The sequence below is a fragment of the Coturnix japonica genome, chromosome 3 (assembly GCF_054131305.1).
Source record: "Coturnix japonica strain WE chromosome 3, WE-NBRP24, whole genome shotgun sequence".
Taxonomy (NCBI): Eukaryota; Metazoa; Chordata; class Aves; order Galliformes; family Phasianidae; genus Coturnix; species Coturnix japonica.
Window position 1 is genome coordinate 13,577,588 of NC_140665.1, and position 22,733 is coordinate 13,600,320.

At 36.1% G+C, this 22,733-nt stretch overlaps 1 protein-coding gene across 19 annotated transcripts in view; it reads left to right on the forward strand.

Annotated features, from left to right (window-relative positions):
* Positions 1–22,733, forward strand: part of CDC42BPA (CDC42 binding protein kinase alpha) — a 141,784-nt gene that overhangs the window by 63,475 nt on the left and 55,576 nt on the right. For 15 of the 19 annotated variants that reach the window (XM_015856962.3, XM_015856965.3, XM_015856960.3 and 12 more), the window contains 9 exons: positions 6,849–6,942; positions 7,549–7,749; positions 8,323–8,571; positions 11,395–11,474; positions 12,427–12,593; positions 13,220–13,342; positions 17,670–17,803; positions 19,313–19,555; positions 19,804–19,914. In XM_015856962.3, coding sequence (XP_015712448.2) covers positions 6,849–6,942; positions 7,549–7,749; positions 8,323–8,571; positions 11,395–11,474; positions 12,427–12,593; positions 13,220–13,342; positions 17,670–17,803; positions 19,313–19,555; positions 19,804–19,914 — 1,402 coding nt within the window. The remainder of the gene's footprint in view (positions 1–6,848; positions 6,943–7,548; positions 7,750–8,322; positions 8,572–11,394; positions 11,475–12,426; positions 12,594–13,219; positions 13,343–17,669; positions 17,804–19,312; positions 19,556–19,803; positions 19,915–22,733) is intronic. The other 4 variants (XM_015856967.3, XM_085542764.1, XM_085542763.1 and 1 more) reach the window with 1 other exon arrangement.

Genomic DNA, 22,733 nt, shown 5'->3' on the forward strand with positions numbered 1-22,733 from the left:
CAAGTGCTCAGAAATGAGTATCAGAGCCTGAACAAACTGAAGATGGGTATGTGTTGGCCGATGTACACATTCCTTGTTGTTTGTCTTTATTTCCCTTCTTAGCATTTGAAAATACATCACATATATTGGATACAAAATGCTGGAACTGCAGTGTGCCCAGATGACTTGTCTGAGTGGCAGAAATTAGATCAGTGTAGAACCATGGGGAAAAGGGAAAGCGCTTGAAGAGGTTGATACTTCTCCACTGCAGCAAGGCGAGATGAAATTAGAGTGAAACTATTCTTGAAAAATATTTGTCTAACTGGTTCTTAAAAAAACACAGTGATGGAGATGATGAAACTTCCCAAAGCAATTTGTTGCAGTGCGCTGCTGTCATTGTTAGGAAAGTGCTTTTTCCTGTCTAACTTAAAGATCTTTCATTGGAATTTAAATTCTTTACTACTTGTGTTGCCCACACTCAGTGCTTTCAATCTTTGCACTCTATGCATTAAGAATGTAATGTAAATTCTCCATGCTAAAAGAGGAAATTAGTAGCTTCTGCATCCACTAAGAATGAGGTAGTTTCTGACAATCTGGTTTAAGGATTGAAGAATATGCTCAGTAAGTGCAGTCTGAAACTAAATAACATCAAGCTCAGTTTCTAATTATGTCTGAGAGATGGTGAAGCAATGAACACCTAAATGCTGAAGTAAGCTTGCTGATGGAATTTATGTACATGTGTTGTCAGTGAGAGTTTTAGGTAGTGCACTTGCTGTCTAGTACTTGGAACCTTGAGTTCTAGATTGTGTTTCATTTAGTCTTGGAGTGTGACTAAGTCTTGCTTAGGGTGTGTAGTGGTATGAATATGAAATTACACACACTGATAAGTAAGTATGATTGTATACCAGATCTGAACTTCTATCATCCTGGTTTTGTTGAGCTGTCCTAGTAATTGATGGGAGTCTGTCCACTGGCTTTAATGAGATTTAGATGAATCTCCTGCTGCTGAGATTAGTGAGATTGTTTTGAAAGAGGTGAATTACTGGATGTTCCTGGAACAACACATACATAATGATTTATTAGAAAGACTTTATGAGAAAGCAAATGAGTTTTACAGCATTAATATACTGTTTAAAGGAAAAACTCAGAGCCATCTCACTGCAAGCAATGCAACTTTGAAATATTATTGTTTATATCATTTTTTTTCCATGTGATTTCTTTGCTTATTAAGACATACATCCTAAAGTGTTCGATTGTTCCTATAGACTTCAAGGCTCTGTGCATGGCTGCTGCATCATTTTCTTTTTGAAGCTTCAGTTTGTCAGCTTCACGTGAAGCAGGTTTTGTTTAGTATACAAACGTGATGCAACTGTTTGGGTGCGATGCAAATTATAAGGTCGTAATCAAAGCTCTTCAAATGATTTTGAAATCAATAGAAAATAGTCACTTTCTGGATTCCACCCAATGTGAAGACGTGTTTGTTTAGGATAACATGCGGTAGAGTCTTGATAAGAGGAGCAGTTAATGAAGTGCAACACATTCCATATTTTGAGGGTGTTCTCTTGTGCAGCCTATCTTATTGGGATTACTAAAGAATAACTGCCAACTGTCTGAATGTAATTTGGCTCAGTGCACATTGGTCTTTCTGCCAGATGGAGCGTACTTCTAGTTTTGCTCACTAGAACATAGGTAAAGCTTAGTTGTCCGAATATGGCAACTTTGATATTGCCTGGCTCACTGTAATGGAAAACAGAAATAAGCTCCTAGGCATCAATGGCTGTAGATGGGACTGAAAAAGTGAATCAACCAACTAGCATTCTTGATAGAAGGTGACCACTTGTTTCACTCTGCATACCTAAAGCAGGCATTGCATTGATGAATACCTTAATACAAATTTCACAGGCACCAGATTTTCAACTTTGTTTTGATGCTGCCAAAAACAAATGTCTTAATTCTTTTTTGAGATCATGGTTGTAGCATTTCTGTGTGAGAAGGAGTGTGGAATGAAAGCCCGTCTGAAATAACAGAAGAGATTGAAATAAACTGCTTGCAAAACCTGTCCTAGCTAAGAATAACCCTGAGTTTTGAAGGAATTTTGGAAAAGAAGTCCAGGCATTTTGACAGTAAAATCTTGATGTGTTTTTTTTTTTCTCTTTTTGAGGAGGTAACTTGGCAGAGAGTAATATTTCCCCTTAAAGAATGGATAATAATAACCACTGATGTTTGCTTTTAAATTTTGGTTTATGCTGTGGGAGAATTCTCTTGCATGCATAATAAACATATAATTTACTGTGATATTCTCCATTAGTAATATCTTGCCTGGCCCTTCTGTACCAGCAGTTACACCTGAATCTATTTTTTTTTTTCATCTGCTGTCCTTTGGTTTTCATTGGTAACATGGAAAAAAATCCTGTTCATCTGACAGTAATTTAAACTATTCGTTTTGCATCGCTCTCAGCATTACATGTTGGAGTGTGTGATCGCTTTAGAAGAGTGAATTCATGACTGTATTTTTCTAATGTCAACATTAGAAATAAAAAATTGTTCTCCAGATTATCACTTTCTTAGCCAGTGTCCTAAGAGAAACTAGTAGCTCTGCAATCAAATTACTCCTTCCATTTCAGACAGGTCCATTTATTTCTTCAGGCTTAGCTGACTCTGCAGTTGTTGAATGTAGAAACTCATGTAGACCTTTTTTGTCATTTCAGTTCTAGCACCTTTTTAAGAGCTCATCTGTGTTTGTGTGAACAGTCCTTTAGCATCTGAAGTCTTTAGTCCTGGGAGGACATGCCCTGTTCTCTTGCCCCATCTGGCTGCCTTTTGTTTGTATTAAAGAGGAGGACTCACATTTTCCTGTTTATTTTTGTTTTGGAAATAAGAGGTAAATAAGCTGCAAATGAGTAACACAAACCAAGTACATTCTGCACCATTAGTGTACAGTTAGTGAGAAGATTGATTCCTACTGATTCTAAGTTCTTCAATGCAAGAAAAGTTTTTATCCCATAATATCAAATGTGTGGGCCTGTGACATTTTCCATTAGCATAATCTTCACTATTTGCTGACATAATTGCTTCTTAATTACTGTCACAATTTTTTTTTCATTAAATATTATTTTTTGAATAATTTCCTTTCTCTTATCTGTTCTCCTGCATCTGTAAGGTTGCTCATGAAACAAAATTAGAATAGAATGGATCACTTGGTAGTGTCCTTCAAAGATCTGTTCCAACTTCCTGACCCCCCTCAGGCCTAGCCAAAAGCTAAAGCATATTATTCAGGGCATTCTCCCATTGCTTCTTGGGTACTAACAGGCATGAGGAGCCCATCACCTTGCTAGGAAGCCTTGGAGGGAGTACTTTGTCACGGGTCTTACTGAACAAAAGAAATTCTGCCCTTATTAACAGAGAAAGCAAAATAAATGGCACTAATCCAAATGTCTGCTATAGTCTCATTTTAGAACTTTGTTTATATTAACACAGTTCCTATGTAAAATATTTGGGTTTTAATTATGGCTTAAGAAAGTAAACTGATTTAAAAGGGAATTTAATGAAGTCATCTGGATAAACAAGACCATCTGAAGAATGAAAAGCTTATATTAAACCAGGAACTATTATGAAGTTTGAGGAATGATTCTTTAAAGATTTGTTCTGTTTTTATCAGAAGCCCCCACCCTTCTGTTTTCTGTACAAGTGAAGTTGCCAGCATCACACAAACTGGTTGTTCTTATAGCGTTTGTCAGCTGAACAGAAGCAAATAAAAAGTCCAAAAAAAATTCAGCATAATATACAAATGGCATCAGTTTGTCCAAGCTGCTGTACACTGCTGATTTCTCTCATAATCAAGGTCAAAGCAGCTTAAAAAACAAAACAAAACAAAACAAAAAAACTCTTTAGCTGTTGAGATTCGGTGTAGTGGTCTATTCACTAAGCCATATTATATCAAAACATATAATTTTGCCAAATTTTAGGTGCTTGTTCTGGAATTTTGCATCCTGAATATCTATCTGAAGCAGCAGCATCTCTTTCCGGGATCAAGATGGGGAAGCATATATTGCTTTTCCTGGGTAGATTGCTAGTGGGGATAAAATATAATTCCTGTAAGTGTTTGAAGAAATTCTTCTGCTCTGAGATACTATTGAAATTCAAGAGAGAAGCTTCCTTGAGTCATTGATAAATTTTCATTCTTCTCTTTCCTGCTGTGCATCCTCACAGTCCATAAGGTTATAACTTTTCTCATACCATAGTAGTTATTATGAGTCCAAAATAAATGTGTGTAATTTTGGGTCCTTTAATTGTAGGCATTTATTTCTGCTGCAGGTTTGCTTGGTAAGAATGAATAGTGCTCTTCCTTTCAGTGCCAAGGAAGATTCCTGTGTACCAGAACAAGAAGATGGTGAGGAAAGAGGAAGTAAGGATTAAAGGAATGAGAAGCCAAGGGGAATGGAAAGGGAATGTGTGAGGTGACCATGTGAAATACTGACTGCTGTGATCTGTAATGGGAGAAAGAAAGCTGATGTGTGTAAGGGAGACTAGGACTAAGGAGTGAGGAAACTGACAGTGGACTAATGGAATTGGAGTGGAGGTGATTTGGGTTTGACTGAAGGTAGAGGACAGGGCATCTCAAATACTAAGACGTATTTAGGACACAGAGTGTGCGAGGAATAGAATTACAGCTGAAATGGAAGCAGAATTCCACTGTAAGGAAGCTGGGATATGGCAAAGAACACAGAGAAGACTGTCCTCTGTTTTGAATAGAATGACTTCCGACCAAAGGAATGGTACCAAGTATCTTCAAAACAAAAACATTACAAGTAAAGCGTAGTTACAGATTAATTCTGGAACAGATTCCGTTACACAACTATAATGGCATCTAACAACTGCAGGCTTAGTGGAGATGCAGGGTTTATGACATTGTTTTCCCCCATAATTACCTCCTTTTAACTCTTCTGTTACACTGGCAATGATTACTCCCCTTCCTCGTTCCCTGCTGGAGCTGATAATTTTCCTAACTTTCCCTTTTCTTATAGCCCACTCTGCTCTGCAGGTACCAGCAATTCTTGTCTTTCAAACTGTATTTTAGTAATGTTGTTCAGCTGAATTCAGAGCGGTTGTTCAAAACCTGTACCTTTTGTTGTAAGTGCTGAAAAGAATTTGTATGAATTAAGTTGGCCGTTTTTCATAACTGTAAAAATTACTCCTGTTAAAGTTATTGCTGAGCCTTACAAATGTGGCTGTGCAAGAAGTACTGGCTCCTCTGAGTGCTTCCAGTGTTTGCAGTTTTGTTTTTGCACAGTGCAGACAATAGATTGAGCTTTTTCTTGTGTTTTTTGCTACTTTGGGAGTTGTGGTAGGGGAGAGACATTTTGGTTTTATTTTAATAATTACTGTTATTATTTCTCTCAGGAATATATTAAAAGATAGAGCATGGATAAATTACTCCTGTTTTTGTTTAGCTTGAACTAGGTCCATCTTCCAAAAGGAACTTGATGCATGTTTTTACCAAGTATTTTAAGCTGAAGTTAGATTAGGTACTGAATCAAGAGTGCTGCAGGGTTGCACATTGCTTGTGACCTGGGGCATGCTGGCATGTTCCAGCTCTGTTTGACACTTCTCTGCATCTTCTTCATGCTGTCAGTTCTGGTGTGTAGGGCAGCGGAGGGCATGAAGAATGGAAGGGTTGCAGCTTCAGACCTAAACAGAGCCACACCTCCTCACCCAACTGCATGTGAACCATGGGCGTCAGGTGCTCAAATCAAATTTTAGTTATAATAAAAATATTGCTTTGAAGAGACAGGAAAAAAAAAAAAGAAAAGAAAAAAGTGAGGTGTAGTAACAGCCTTTGTAAAGGCTCTACCTTTGTAAAGCAGCTTTTTTAAGTTGTGAGTGAATCAGGATCTAAGTTTAGTGCCAGATGCAAGACGGGAATTATTGCATATGGAAATATATGTGAAAATATTTATTGGAGTAGAAACCTGTTAGAAAACTCCTGGTTTAATTGATATGGAGTAAGCATAAGTCAGAAAGTTCAGAATGGGAAAGCTGGGGAGGGACTCCTTTATCAGCAAGTGCAGTGACAGGAAAAGGTCAAGTGCTTTAAACTAGAAGAGGGGAGATTTAGGTTAGATGTTAGGAGGAAATTCTTTACTCAGAGAGCAATGAGACCCTGGCATGGCTGCCCAGAGCTGAGGGTGCCCCATCCCTGAAGGTGCCCAAGGGCAGGTTGGGTGGGCCCTGGGCAGCCTGAGCTGGTGAAGTCACCAGTGCCAGGAGTTGGAGTTGGGTGATATTTAAGGTCTTTTCCAAAGCAACCATTCAATGAAATGGCCTTCTTGGCCATCTGGGCACACTGTCAGCTCATGTTCAGCTGAGCATCAGCTTTGAATATATTAGATAAGGATGTGCTTATTTATTTATTTATTAGACCTTTGAATATATTAGATAAGGGTAAATGTAATAATTTGTTGGATATTTAGAACTGTAACCTGGTACCTTAGAGAAAACAAGAATTTCAACATTAGAAGTTACTTTGTGAGTTGAACAATAAAACCCACCCTGGTAAGTTAGAGAACATGCTTTTCCCAAGTCAGCTGTGTAGAGGAACCTGTATGAGCTTTGTCTACCTGCGGAAGATGAGAGGATTTGGACTGCACAGCTCTTACTGCAGTTAACATACATTATTTGATTTAATCTACTAGTCCTGTCATGAAACACTCTTGGTGCAAATTCTGTTACACAATGTGACTGTGTATCATCTGCTGATTTTTTTAAACATTTTTCAGTGATGAGTGTTAATGATTAGGCTACATATTATGCAGTAGATTATTTTACTAATTTTGAAATGTGGTTGTTTTTCTTTGTTTGTTCGTTTGCAGGGATATTAAACCAGACAACATCTTGATGGATATGAATGGCCATATTCGATTAGCAGATTTTGGTTCTTGTCTGAAATTGATGGAAGATGGAACGGTAAATTAGAGTGATATATTCCTAAACACATTTTCCTCAGTCCTTTGCTAGCCACAAAAAAAAAAAAAGTGTTAATAAAGAGAAAGGGTGCTTTATTGTAAATCAAATAGAATTATAGTGGTATTGGTTTGCAGCTAACCTCAGCTAAAGATTTGACTGTGTGTTGTTTGGATTTACTGTATTTTAAAAGCTTTTGAGATCTGTGTAGTCAATTCATTAATAAAGGGATGCTGCATTATCAGTACTGAGTAGGTGTTTGTTGATGATGAATGAACAGCTTTGAGCTCTAAGCTCTAACTTTTTACTGGAAATGGAATATTTTGTATAAGCAGGGCAAGATACAGTTTTCATATTAGTGTAATGTTTCAGTAGCATATTTAAACTTGCATGGTATCTAGAAGGTGTGAATAGAATGTAATGCCTCAGACTATTAAAGAGATTTAATTTATGTGTTTACTTACAATATAATTAATGGCTAATCGCTCTAGCATAAGCATTGGCATTTTGTTCCTTTTCTGTTACTAGATACATATGAGTTTTTCAATAATGTATCCTCGGGATGTTTTTTAATGAAGTGTCTTGAATGCTTTAATGTAATTTCTACAGGTTCAATCTTCAGTAGCTGTTGGGACCCCAGACTATATCTCTCCAGAAATTTTGCAGGCCATGGAAGATGGAAAAGGAAAGTATGGGCCTGAGTGTGACTGGTGGTCTCTAGGCGTTTGCATGTATGAAATGCTTTATGGAGAAACACCCTTCTATGCTGAGTCCTTGGTGGAGACCTATGGGAAAATAATGAACCACAAAGTTAGTGCATTTTCTCTTTCTCTCTAAGCTAATTTTTGTAAGCAGTAAGGTAACTTGGAGGCATATTTCTTTTTAATGTAATAATTGTGTTGATGTTCATTAACGTAGGACATAAAATGTTTCCATATAAAGAGTTCATGGTTATGGTTTGCAGATGAATTTGCTTTGGGATAAAGCAGTTCAAAATTAAAAATCAGGATTGAGCAAAATGGCTGTTAGTTCACTCACTGGAGGAAGTCTTGGCTACGTTGCCTCACTCCTTGAGCGCTGTTTTTCTCTGTTGGATACATGGGTTGGCTTATGTAGCAGATTCTTAAATGTTCTTCCACCTGGAGGCAGCTGCAGAATCCAACAATTTAAGAGCAATTCAAATAAACAAGAAAAACTAGAATACCAAAAGATCTCAATAGTTTCTATCCTTTGGGGAAAGTCTTTCCTAGAAACCTTACTGTGTATTTTTAATAACTTGAGTATTTGCACGTTTATTTTCATACTTAATAATTATCACCTGGGAGGGTTTTTTTCCAACTTCTACTTGGCAATAAATTATTTTCTGTTATTTTAATCTTTAAGGAGAGGTTCCAGTTTCCTGCTCAAGTGACAGATGTCTCTGAAAGTGCAAAAGACCTCATCCGAAGGCTAATTTGTAGCAGAGAGCATCGACTTGGGCAGAATGGGATAGAAGACTTTAAGAACCATCCATTTTTTGCTGGAATAGACTGGGACAACATTAGAAACTGTGATGCACCTTACATCCCAGAAGTCAGCAGCCCCACTGATACATCAAACTTTGATGTTGATGATGATTGCTTAAAAAACTCTGTAAGTACAGAATTAATGTTTTGATACATCTGTTTTTGTAGTGTAGTTCAAAAAATATACGTAAATGGAAGTCTTTTTTGTGTGTGTTTATTATGTTCTGCACAAAGAACATCAAATGCAGCAATGAAGATCCTGTACGACATGTACATACATAATTTGGAAGCTGATGCTCCAAGTGTGTATCTGTAGGGATAATGTCAGTTAATAATTGTGAAGTCATTGTAACCTTACTTCTAATGTATATATCTGTTATTTGCAGTGACAATTTTTTGTGTCCAGGTTTCATAAAGAACATATTTTACGTATATATTCACATCTACAGGACACTATTTCTAGTAGAGCATTGCTGATATTTATATTTTATTTGTCTAACACATTTTATTGTAGCACTCTATTTGTAACTGCCCATATCCCTGCCAGATTTCATTTCAATTCAATTTCATTTCAATTCATACTGACTAAAATTTTTCAAGGTTGTTTTCTGACTTAGGCTGAGCTTAGGAAACTTGAGGGAAAGAGTAACAGCCGTTATTGTCAGGAGCAATCTTATTGAGAAATAAAGTTTTACCTTAGTTAAAAAAATGACTATTAACAGTCCTAGTGTTTGTATGCCTTTAAAAAGGACCTTTGCCAGATGGTGGGGATTGTAGCATCTGAGGAAAGCCTTCTGTTCTCTCTGGAAATGCATTTTTATGTATTGAAGGATGCAGAAATCTGTTGTTTGCATATGAGGTTGGGCTTTGTTTTGTTTTTATTTAAGAAGGTTATATTTTTACCATTTCTTTTGACACTTTGTACCTCAAAACCTCAGAGGAAAATAGCTTAAGGCATTGCATGGTAGAGGATATAGTATGTTATTGCTTCAGCTAGAGGATATTGTATTTAGTGTGTCTTCACCTCACATTCTTTATGTGTGGCTTTGAAATGTTTTCCCATCCATCTTTCATACACATCTTCTCTGAGGAGGTTTCACCTACGTGTACACTGCCTTATATTCACCTACTGTATGTTGTATTCATATATTCTATACTACAGATGTGAGCATCATAGAAAAGCACATGAGAATTATTATTTTGTAATTCATAGGAAGGTTTGACATACAGCAAATTAGGAATGCTCGGTACTGATTCTAAAAGGCAGCTCTGGAAAGCCAAGATTGTAGTTTTTCTACCTGGGCTTGGAAAGAGACAGTGGTTGCATGGAAAATTTATCTGCATAATAATGATTGTATGTTAAAAGTACACATGCATTCAAGAGGATAAAACAGTGTTGTTCAGGCAGCCTGAGTCATGTTGATTTTTAGCTTTTCACTGTTTGATTTAGTATGTTTATTGAAATTGGCTTGACAGACTTGGATTCAGTTATATTGTTGTCAGTATGGTAACACACTTGAATTCACATAAGTGGCAGGAAGTATGTATTTTTTAAACAATATTCTCCAAAATCAGCAAAGAAACAAATTATTTTCAAATTCCTGCATCATTATCAATAGACATGGTATTTAGAACCAATATAATCCATATGGATGCCTGTGTGATAACTGAAGGCTGTCATATAGACTACAATAATGCATTTAATCTTTTTTAATTTCTTCACGTAGAAGCTTTTGAGACTTCACATCTATGAGAAATAAAAACAAAATACAAAGGAAAAGTAAAGAATTTTACTTTTTCCAAGGTGCAGAGTGTAGCAATTTATATTTTTGTTTTATTATTTAGTGGAAAGATGAGGCTTTATATTTCAGTTTTGTCTCTAGTTTCCAAAACGCCCAACAGTCTTGATGTATTTTGCTAGTCTCACCATCTCAACAGTTTATTTTTTATTCTGATAACTCTTTTATTAGTATGAAGGTCTTTTTTTTACTTAAAGGTCAAAGTTATGATGTAATGTAGCTGATGCCACCACCAAAAAAGTAGATTTGGATTTCTTTTGAATGCATTTTTGCTCCCTGCTGTCCTGCTGAATTTTACATTACAACATGCACAACTAGTTGCTTTCTTTATTGTTTCAGTTTGGAAAAAAGTCATTACATTACATTTTCTTATATTTCAAACCTTTTAGCACTTCCAGTGCAATAAGCTTCTTCATAGGAGGTTTCTTTTGATGACCAGTATGTAAGCAGGTGTTATGCAAGACAGACTGTGAGGCCGCATCTCATGTAACAATATAAACCATGCATTTTGGGTTTAAACAGGAAAATTCCAACAGTATACTTAAGAATTTTAGAACTCTTAATGGTTCCAGAAATACAGCAACTGAGGCATTTTAGCTCTAGGAGAAGACTCAAAGATTGTCTTAGTTTTTAGTTTTTTGTCTGGTTGAAGGAGCACTGCTGATAGCAATGTTCAAAACACTAATGGGGTTACAAAACTTTGTCATATTACTTTTTTCTTGTAAATGACGATTGTTCTATTCAAATATATAGAAAGATTACACTGAAAAGAGGTTGGTAAATCTACTGGTAGGAAGCACTGCTGACAGAAGAGCAGAGAGATGTGACAGAGGGAATAAAAGATATGCTGTGTGCTGAGAGCTAGTTGGAAAAAGGAAGGAATGAGTTGCCTTTTAAAAACTGTTGTATCCTGCTTTTCTCCAGTCATAGCCCATTTAATTAGAAAAACATTTTTGTGCTAACCTGCATGAAATATATACATTACATATTGCATGCTATTATAGGTAGACTTAGGTGGTATGTTTCATATTTGAGCTGTAGATAAAACGGAGTTAATGTGATATTGTCACTAGCACTTCACACATGATGAAACTCAACATTTATTTTAATAGTCCAGTGGATTATTACTCTCTCAATTATTATTTTTATAGGAGACGATGCCTCCACCTTCACACACTGCGTTTTCTGGCCATCATTTACCATTTGTAGGTTTCACATATACAAGTAGCTGGTAAGTTAGAGTTCTGAAATTATCTGTAGGACAGCTACATAATTTCCTGTTTCTCTCTGATACCCACTGCAAACAGATAACTAAATACTGTGACCTGTTGAGGAGATTAACAGAGTATAAGCTAAAATGCAGCTTGTCCAAAAAGAATGAAGTCTCTGCAGGTAAAATTTACATCAGTATAAACATCAACTGTGCACAGAGGAGTTCTGTGGAGAGTGGTGTTTTTCAGGCAGTGTAAGAAGTTGACCACAGAAGAGTACGACAAAGATAAAATAAAATGTATGGATCTTGAGGGAACTTGGCTTAAAAGAATTTAAAACGTGTTTTATTTCTAGTCGTTTAACACTCTTGTCTCTCTGAATGGAAACAATACTTGGTATTTATGTAGCATTTATGTTCATCTGTGCTGCTAAATTAAACAGTAGCAGGAAAGTCCATTACTCTTTCATGAACATTTATGAAAATAAATAAATAATGATTACAGCTATTGAAAATCCAGCCATGCTTCTGCAAACACATGTGCTTGATGCTGGTAATGTGAGATCACCCGCAAACATCAAAAGGATTTTTTACATAAGTAGCAAGTGTAGATGAGTATATGCAGAACCAGGGTTTCACAGTATTTTTGATGTATAGATGCCCTGGTTTTCACATGGAAATTTCACCTTGTTTCTCGTAGTTATTAAATTTAAAATGTTTGGAGAACTAAATGAATTATTTTAAAATAAGCCATTTCTGTAATCTTATAAACTACCTAGAAGGTCACTTTTTAGGTAAAAATGAATTTCTACTAATATTAACCAATTGTTATTGTATAAATACATCTTACAAGAATTTGCATATTATTCACAATTTAAACAAACTCACTGGCTTTGTTTTGTTGTTGTTGTTTGTGTTTAATTTTAAAGTTGACCTGTTATAAAATTGAATACTGTTGAACTTTTTTTCCCAGTGTGCTTTCGGACCGCAGCTGTCTAAGACTGACAGCTGGACCACCATCCATGGATCTTGATGCCAACATTCAAAGAACTTTGGAGGACAGTTTAGCAACAGAAGCTTATGAGAGGAGAATAAGACGTCTAGAGCAGGAAAAGCTTGAACTTAGTAGAAAACTGCAAGGTATAAAAAGATACTTCAGTCACTCTTCTGACCTAATTAGTCATCAATTCTGTGCTTTTATCCTGTGGGGAAAAAAATAAAAGAAGGAAAAAACCTCCTGGAATGCCCTGTAGAAGAAGAAACATCTCTTTATTAAAGGCTTTTGATAGCCTTTATGCCTGAAATATCCCATGAATGCAATTCCTTAAAACATGCTGACTCTGCAGTATGTCTAAAAGAACTTAATTTGTCCACCTGATAAATGCTGTAAAATTGGCACTTAGCTGTAGAATCCTAATATGTAGATATGTATAGTTTTTTACAGGAGTAAGACTTGGTCTTTCTTGGAGCAGGGAAAGGTCTTAAGACAGAAATGCTTAAATTCTTTCAGATATATATTGCTCTGTTGTTTGGAAAAGTAAAAGCCATTTTTTATTTGCAAGTGTTTTTTTTGTTTTTTTTTTTTAAGTGTTCATAATAATTTTTATTTTAAGCTTTTGTATCTATGAGTTAGGTGTTAACATCTGGGATAGGGCCTTAAAAGCATACATTTAACATGCTGCAGCGGAGGATTTTTTGCTATGTCTTCATTGCTCAGTAACATCCTCCTGACCACCTCTGTCCCTTTCTCTTGCCTCTCTTTCTAGAGTCCACTCAGACAGTTCAGGCTCTTCAGTATTCAACAGTGGATGGCCCAATTGCAGCAAGCAAAGATTTAGAAATTAAAAGCTTAAAAGAAGAAATTGAAAAGTTGAAGAAACAGGTAACAGGTAAGTTATTAATATCAAACTGGTAACAGTAAGCAACAATTGTGACTTTTTTCCCTCTAAGATAATACTTGTTTTGTTTTCCTTTTTAAAAGTGTTTCCTGATGTATTTTTACTTCTCATTATACCCTTCACTTCTAGTGCAACATTTTCTTCAAATTCAGCTTAATACTCAGTACTTCAGTAATTCTCATTACAAGAGGGAAAGGAAGTTTAAGTGTCTTCTGCTGTTATTATTAATGGTGAAGTTCAGTAGGGTTCAAAGTGTAGTATTGCTAGTTTACAGGGATGTGATCAGGTGCTACCTGAGAATTTTCCTTTGTATTACCTTGTTTTTTTCCTTTCAGCAATGTATTACAAGAGCAGATGGAGCACTTGCTTGTTTATTTTTTGCACTATCAAAAGTCATTGTTGTTGTTCTACAAGTCACAGTCAGTGTAACATCCTTCAGTATTTCTTGCTTTTTATGCAAAAGGTGAGGTGGTTCCTGGAGGTGAGGAAGGTGTTGATTCTTAAGGAGGTAAACATGAGAAGTGAAGATGTTAGTCTAGTAGTGTTTTTTTTGCAGTTTGTCTGCAAAATGCTTGTGTTGTGGTTTAACCTGGCAGACAGCTCCACACCACACAGCTGTTTGCTCACTCCCCACCCCTGCAATGGGAGGGACCCAAAACTTGAAAAGGCAAGTGTAATAACTCCTGGGTTGAGATAAGGACAGTTTAATAAGAAAGACGGAAAGAGGGGAAAAAAAAAAAAAAAGAGAGAGATCAACAACAACAAAACAGTAACAAGAATAAGGTAAGCAAGTGATGCACAATACAGTTGCTCACCACCGGCTGATCACTGTGCCAGACACCAGCAGCAGCTACGCCCTGGACAGCTGCCCTACTTTAGTTGTTCTGCATGACACTGTATGGTATGGGACATTCCTTTGGCCCGTTTGGGTCAGCTATCCCAGTTCTGTCCCATTCCAGCTTAGTTTGCTCCTGTAACCACCTTTCTGGCAGGGCAGTACTAGCAGCTGAAAACTCCTTGACTTAGTGTAGGCGCTGCTCAGCAACAACTAAAACATCTGTGTGTTATCACCATTATTCTCATCCTACATTCAAAACACAGCACCATGCTGGCTATTGGGAAGAAAATTAACTATATCTGAGCCCAAACCAGAACAACCTGATGAATGAGCTTTTCTTATTTTTTTAAGATTTTTTTTCATTATCTCCTTTTCTGCTGGATTTTGCTTTGAAATTTTGATCATGTTCTTGGAAATTAGGTTTATTTTCTGAAACATGTTTTTGTTATTTTGACAAATCTGATTTCTCTTGTCAACGTAGATAGGAAAATGTCTGGACTTTTTGTGGGAAGAATCAGATACAACTGGTGGTTAATTAATCTCTACTTATATGCCCACAGTTAGCTGTGGCAAGGGAAAACCCAATGAGAAAGGCTCAAGGAAAAAGTTGACTTGGTTTGTTCTTGTGAAAAAACTTTCTGAAAGGGTCAGGAATGCCAGCAGGGCCACACATGGAAAGAAGAACTTGAATTTAACTTCCGAATATTACTTGGTGTGTTTATTCTCTGCTGCTGTGTTGCGGAGCAGAAGCACACTATGAACTGCAGACGGAAGTGCATAGATTATATATTGCTAAAATCATGTTGTCTGAAAGCATCCTGTGTAACTGGACAGCTTCTCTGGCATGTTCTCTGACAGTTTTTCATTGTGCCTTATGTATTACGTTTGAATGTGAACATAGCTTAAGGGAAGATCACACTGGGCCCTATATGCATGCTGTGTCTGGACACAAGTTTTTGTGACACTTCTTTCCAGTTCCTGTACTTGCTGCTCAGATGATGAAGAATGTATGTCATTGGAAATCTCTGTTCTGAATCAAATCTCAGCTTTTGCAGAGGAGCAGCTCCTTAAAAAAGCAGCTGTATCAGCCTTGAATTATATTTTGCTCTTGGTTTACTGAGCTGCATCTCAGATATTAGTTCATTCTTGCAGGTATTATTCCACTTCTTTGGCAGTGAAAAACCAAGACAAGGTGTGAAACATTCTTGAAGACAACTGATAACCATTTCTACATATAAAAGAAGTCAGTATCTGGTAAAGGCAGTTAATATTGGGAAGATTTCCCCTTAAGTATCCATGAAGCATCTCTTTCATACCACATACATATTTTTATATTTGGTCCTACAAAACACACATGCCTTTGATTTTAGGATTGGAAGTGAAAAATGCGATCAAATAAAGAACATGCAGAGTCATTTAATCCATCCAGTCTCTTTGTAACTTCTCCAGTATATGCTTGAATGGCTTCACTGGTCCAGACAATATATTCAACAGAAGGCATGCATCTGTGCCTTGAGTTGTTACTAATACAAGGTAATTTGACAAAGTTGGAAAATGAGAATGTTTTACTTTACTTGATCTTATGGATTTGTGGTTTTTTTGGTTGGTTGGTTTGTTGGTTGTTTTGATGTTGTTTTTATGAGATAGATATTAAAACTGATTATGAGATAGATATTAAAACTAATGAAAACTAACTACAGAAGACAGACACAAACCAGATGATGATCCTGTCTGAATACCAAGTTCAGTGGAGCTAGTTTCAGACTTTCTGGATGGCCTTCCAAGCCTACATCTATTGAACTTTAAGGAGGTAGATTTGAGGTGCAGAGCTGGACTTTATAGATTGGGCTTATCTGTTGAGCATTCAAGTGCAATGCAGTAACTTCCTAAAACGAGTGCTTGCATACATTAGCTAAAGTGTTAGCAAAAACTGGGGTGATTAGCCAGAAAATTTCTGTGTTGTATTCAAAGTTACAACCAGCTTTAATCTTTTTTACTGCCTTATTTCAAACTGTAGGTGTAAACAGCCATTTGAAAAGGTAATAAAAATAATGTGAAACTGTGTCAAATTCAAGACTGTAACAAAGGGGAACCATAGAAAAACACAGCATTTTTTTGTCTTTATGGTTTTGTGTGAGATGACACTAGCCATATGCTTCCACTTTCTGAGGTCAAAGTTGTGGTTTTTTGTTACATAGGAGAAAACTTTGAGGAATCTTTAACATTGCCTGATATATAGAGGGCAGCAATAGAGGAAGAAAGTAGAGCTATGGAACAAAGTAGGTCATGCACAGAAGAGAGATTTATCTTGGCTCAGCAGGGCCGTATATAAACTTTCCTTTTGCTGGTGACTTCAGAGAAGCCTACATAAGGGTGGCAGTTAATAATTTATAGCTCTGAGCTACATCTCTTATTTAAATGCACTTTTTTTACATTTCTGAATACAAGTCAATGAATTAAGACAGTCATGAGTATTTGTATGAGGACAAGATAATAGTGCTCTTTTCCTTTTAAAATTCTTCTGTTTTAGAAATTGCAATTGATGGAAATTTATTCTTCTATTTGACTTATCTAAGAGCCAGTCTCTTAGGAGAACATTTGTGAAAATGCAGTAAAAAGCTCCTGTTAAGGGTATGGATGAATTACTGGTCTGTGGATGAAAGTGTAGTATGAACTCCCGTTACAACTGAAGTCAAAGGCAAAATGTCTGCAGTCTTTGTAGAATTTACAATTAACCCACTTTCACACATATCTTGCTTTCAATATCTGTTTTTGAGTGAAATCCTAGAAAGAAAACACTAATTAGAATTTTCAGTTTTCTCTAGTATTTTATGGATTTCAACTTTTTATGTTAGAGAATTTGAGAGTATTTATGATGTTACTTATCTCTGCCTTAGTAATGTATTTTTGTAGTATAGCTGACGGTAAGAAAGTGGCTATAGTAGTTTTCTTGTATTTATAGTAGCAATAAAGCATATCACATAAATACAAATGGCTTTCACACTAAAAATAAGTAAAATTTTCTGAAGTTAATTTTAAGTCTGTCAACAGGAGAACATTTGCCAGCTCCTGAGTGACCCAGTATTTTTTCTGGTTCTTTCTGGAGGGAGTTTGTCTGGAGAAAAGAGACTGCTTACAGTTAAGATACGGTGTAATAGAATGAACATTATATATTACATCACAGTGCTCACAAGTCAAATGCTTAGGTCATATTGAAGTGCATAATAGAGTTATGTGTCTGTTTGATCAAGTTGTTATTTTCTGTGTTGCATTACAGTAATCTGTGACCTTCTGTTCTATTCTGCTAAGAAAAATAGAGCAGTTGAAACAATTTACTCCCTGTTCTGAAACCAGATAAGAATCACTTTAGTTTGTGTTTGAGACAGGAATAAATACCAAAGGGAGATTTAAAGCATCCAGACAGTGCTATTGTAGGATAACTTTACCCTTAACAGATTTAAAATATGCTGCTTTTTCTAGATTCTGGGCATCTAGAACAGCAACTTGAAGAGGCCAGCACTGCAAGACGGGAGTTGGACGATGCTTCCAGACAAATAAAGGCTTTTGAGAAACAGGTTAGAACGCTGAAGCAAGAGAGGGAAGATCTTAATAAGGTAAAAGAGTTTTGTCAATGACTATCCTAAACCTAAAGACTATTTTTATGCTTCAATTTTGATTAAAATAACTTTAAGATATAAAATTAATGAGTAGATAATAAATGTGTAATGTGACCTACTTTGCTTTCTGACTTGCTTGAAGACAAGGACACTGTTTAAAGCATCTTGTGTATGATTGTTGGGTGGTCTCGGGTGACTAATTCCAGATAATAAACTACACCATGATCCAAATTTGGAATGGCTGAAAAGAGACTTTTGTGCTGTTAGACTAAGGTGATAATTATAGTGGTTAAAAGATGAAGAACGATTCCAGACAAATAATTTAATTTGAAGCACAAGTGAGAGTGTAGCAGGGAAAAAATGCTGAGAATTTGCTATTAGGGATGTGGCATGGAAGCCCTCCAAGAAGTGAGAAGAGAAAAATTTCCCAAACATAAAGATCTGAAAAGTGATTTGGAATTACTACAGTAACAAACACCAACTTTCTTTTTCTCTCTATCACTGATTCTTCATTCTTAATTCAGTGTGTACCGTGCCTACTTTGTGTTCATGAGTGAATCACATTGAAAATATAATCAGATACAAAATACATCAAGCTTTATGTCATCACGATCTGCATTAGCCCTGTATTTATTTTAGAGTCTACATTCAATGTTGACCCGCCATCTGTATTTATCACTGTTTCTTTTAACTCATAAGGTTCTTAATATCTTGAGCACTGTCATCTTGTCTAAGAAGGACCATTCTGGAACAAATACTCTTTCTTCCTCCTGCTTTGTTTTTTATTGTCAGGCACACTTTTCCTTGCTTCTTTGTTCAACTCTGTTTAGGTTGAGCATCATTAAACCATATAAACTGCTGTGGTCCTTCATTCATAGTATAGTAGCACAGATCTAAGTACCTTTTGTGAAAGATTTACGCCATAGGAGTGGCAGTGTTCTTCATGCAGGTTCTTGTGAAAGGGTAATAACTGTTTCCTATTGTTGAGCACAGTGTTTTGTGTTATCTGAAACACTCTGTAATATTCTATATTACAGTACAGTGTGTGAAAATCATAATTGCCATGTGTGCACATCAGTTCTCGGAAGCTTCAAAAGCAGGAGTCCTCACATAGAGGAGTTTTCCATTCAACTAACACAAAAACACTTTTTAATTATCATTATTAATCAGTTGAGTAGTTTTTGTTGATTTTTAGGTAGGTCATGGAAAAACTGGGCAGATGGAGTTTTTTAAGACAGCAAGGCTTTTTTTATATTTTAGCAGGAGTGCTTGTATTGAACCTATAATAATGGAGCAAATTCAGACTTTGTATAAGTTTATGCAGTTTAACTGACTTCCGTATTAAAATCTGATTCATAGGAGCACACAGTCTGTATTGTGGATGCATTTATCAACATAAATGAGTATCTAGTTTCTCATTACTTTGGAGAAGTTTTAGATGCACATCCAGAGAATTGGCCTTGCAGCTTTCTAGGTTTATTACTTAATTCTTTCTTTAAACTGTAGGAACTGGCAGAGTCTAGTGACAGATTAAAATCTCAAGCCAAAGAGCTGAAAGATGCACACAGCCAGCGGAAATTGGCAATGCAGGAGTTCTCAGAGATGAACGAGCGGCTGACAGACTTGCACTCTCAAAAACAAAAGCTTGCCCGCCAGCTCCGAGATAAGGAAGAAGAAATGGAAGTGGTGATGCAAAAAGTAGAAAGTTTAAGGCAAGAGTTACGCAGAACAGAGAGACTTAAAAAAGAAGTAAGTAGTAAGTTTAGAATTTATGAAATAGTAGTTATATGTAAGGCTTTCTGATGTAGTATTTTTATTTAATGTTGTTTGTAAATCTTTTAATTTTTTTCTTATTTCAAACGGTACCGTTTTTGTTTTATAACAACTTGAAGTGTCCAGGTTAGTGCTGAAGTTGTGTCTCTCTAACTGAAAATCATAAGTAGGTTTTGAAAAAATGTAAGAACTCTGCCCATTAATAAATGCCTGTATTTTTGTAGCTGGAAGTCCAAGCTGAAGCTGCGGCTGCTGAGGCATCCAAAGACAGGAAATTGCGAGAGCGGAGTGAGCAGTACTCCAAGCAGTTGGAAAGCGAAGTAGAAGGGCTAAAGGTTAGTCTGTTCTAATATTAACACCTGTAAACTTAGCAGGCAACAAGCACTGGATCTGTTTGATTGCTTTCAGTTGTAAGAGAAAAAGATATTGTCAGTTTGACACTTCAGTCAGTGCTGAATACTGATGCAAGCATGAATTGCATTATTGTCCAGAAGAATTAACATTTACCCTTTGCAGTTTTCAAACCATTGTATTCACTGCTCACTGAAGAGTTTCTCTATGTTCTTTATACCAAACTGCTTCAGTTATTACACTGTTTAAATGTTAAAGGCTTTTTTTTTTTTTAGTGTAGAATGGCTGAGTGTTTGAAGATAAACTTAAAACTTCTGCAGGTTTCTTTATAGGTGTTTCATGCACTATGTTGTAAATGAAAGGAAGGTAGGTTTCTCCAAAATGGAAATCAACTGTAAAGGAAAAAGTTTTAGTGTATTATATGGCTCACACATATGTATGAAACTTAAATAAGCCAACAATGTTCACTGTGTTTTTATTCAGTGCTTTAGCATTATATACAGTGCTCTCAAGTAATTAGACTTTCTCAGAAATTGAAGAGGAAGGTTTTTTGGTTCTGCATTGGGACTGTTGTTCATTTACAGCAAAATGCTGTTCCTGGGATAATTCTGTATTTTTTGTACAAAATGTCATTAGGTCCGTTCTGGTCTTAAATCACATGAATAATAGTTTCATTAATAGAATTCAATGGAACATTTGTCAACATTAAATCACTGCACAGGAGGTTGTTTTGTTTTTATCACACATTTGCCTTCCTTCCTTAAATGAAAATAAGGAAATCCATTCATCATGAAATTCGAATTTTTAGAGCTCCTGATGCTGTGAATTCAGATTGTTGTCTGAAAATTAAGATGTATTTGTTCTGCTTTCATTAATTTTCACCACCAGGAAAGAGTTTATATATCAGTATGTCTTTCTTAGACTTGAAAGGAATTTATGGGAGGTCTACTGAGAAAAGATGGTAAGCTGATTTACAACAACAAGGCAAGTTTATCAGAATAGGAAAAGGAAATTGTAGCTTGATTTTCATCAGGTATGGTAATATAATAATACCTGCAAATGCACGAACACCATCTACAAATATAATACAAAGCTATCTACAGATGTCTCTCAGCTCTTCACTTGTTGATGGGCATGTTTATTGGTATTTTTGTGGCACTTCAATGGATTTGCTAGAAAATCTTACCCATCCTATTTACTTTGGTAAACTTACTGACCCAGCTTTGGGCATACCCTTAGCCAAAATTGTGCCCAGATCCCAGGGCTTTGCGCTTCTCACCTGCTGGCTTTAACAATTCAGAGACCCAAATCAGGTGTAGATTCAGTGATGCAGGTAAAGTTTGGATTGCATAGATAGAAGTCTCAGTTTTTTTAATGCAGGAAATTCTACCAACACATATATTTTCATCGTGTTATTAATTATCTTAAGTATGTTCGCATGCTCGAAATTCAAAACAAGCATATTTGCCCAGGCTGATTCTGCGCTGAAAAGGGCTAAGTACATAGAGTCTGTTTTCAGGACTAGGTGGTTCTGGTGCTAATTTGTATGTCTGCTTTTCTTATTATTTATTGAATTTGTAAGTTCATTCCAAGCAGATTTAGACCTCATTCTGTATGTTGAAATTTTAGATTGCATACTGAAAATGAAATGATTTCATTCTTATCTGAGCAATAGCACATTATTAAATTGGTAGGAATAATGTAGTAATCTAAATAAGTGATAATTGATATAAATTGTTTAAAAAACGAAAAAGAATCTTTCTTAATATGTTGCATTTGACAAGTATTTCTACCATAGAACTGCGATAAGTGTCACAATCCTAAGTTTCTTCATATTCGTAGCATAGTAAATTATCATTACCATCTGCAGAATGGAAGATACAAATCTTGAAGCAATACATAATACCAGAGGATTATCACATTAAAGCCAAGCCAAAAGCCTTCCAAGATTTTTACTAGTATGCTTGTTTAATATCAGATTGCTTAAATAGCAAGTTCTTCCATGCCGTCTGATATATTATTGCAATATTTAATGATTATTCTTTATTCTGCAAGTACAAAACTTGTCTGTTTCACTGCACTTAGAGCAATCATAGTACATGATGTGCATGTCAAGCCATATAGTCTTATTGACAGTGCTGCTGTCAGTTTGCACTTAGTCAGCTACACAGGTGTCCAGTGAAAGAGCTGCTGTGTGGTGCCTTTATTGTTTGTGTGTGCCTGTGAGAGAGGGAGGGAGAGGGGAGAATTCCTGCACTGAGTTATGGCATCTGACTACGTGCCAAATGATGCATTATGTCTCAGTTGCATTACTTGTCCACTTGAAACAGGCATGTATGAAAACATCTATTTGGAATTTGTGCTTACATCAATTCAAAACATGTTTTTTGTTTCTTCTGTTACTCTAGTTCTGTTAGCCATTGTACAGTACCACTGATCTCTCACTTCTGCAGCAACACCTGTTTTATCACAGAATTGCAGGGGTTGGAAGGGATCTCTGGTTGTCATTGAGTCCAACAGCAAGTCACACAGGAAGGTGTCCCAGCGGGATCTTTAAACTGTGAAATAAAATGTGAAAAACCATTAAGACCATGGTATTGCAAACAAAATTTTTACATGCTCTACGGTTATATATGTGTGGGCAGTTTAACATGTTGGGCAGTAAAAAGCAAGTTCAGTAGTTGACTACTTGGGCATGAAAGAAAATTCCTTCCCTTTTGTCTCCGAACCATCCATTTAGTATGGCATCTTTTTTCTCTGATAGACCGTTCTGCATCAGAACTGCAGGATTTTGTTCTTTGAT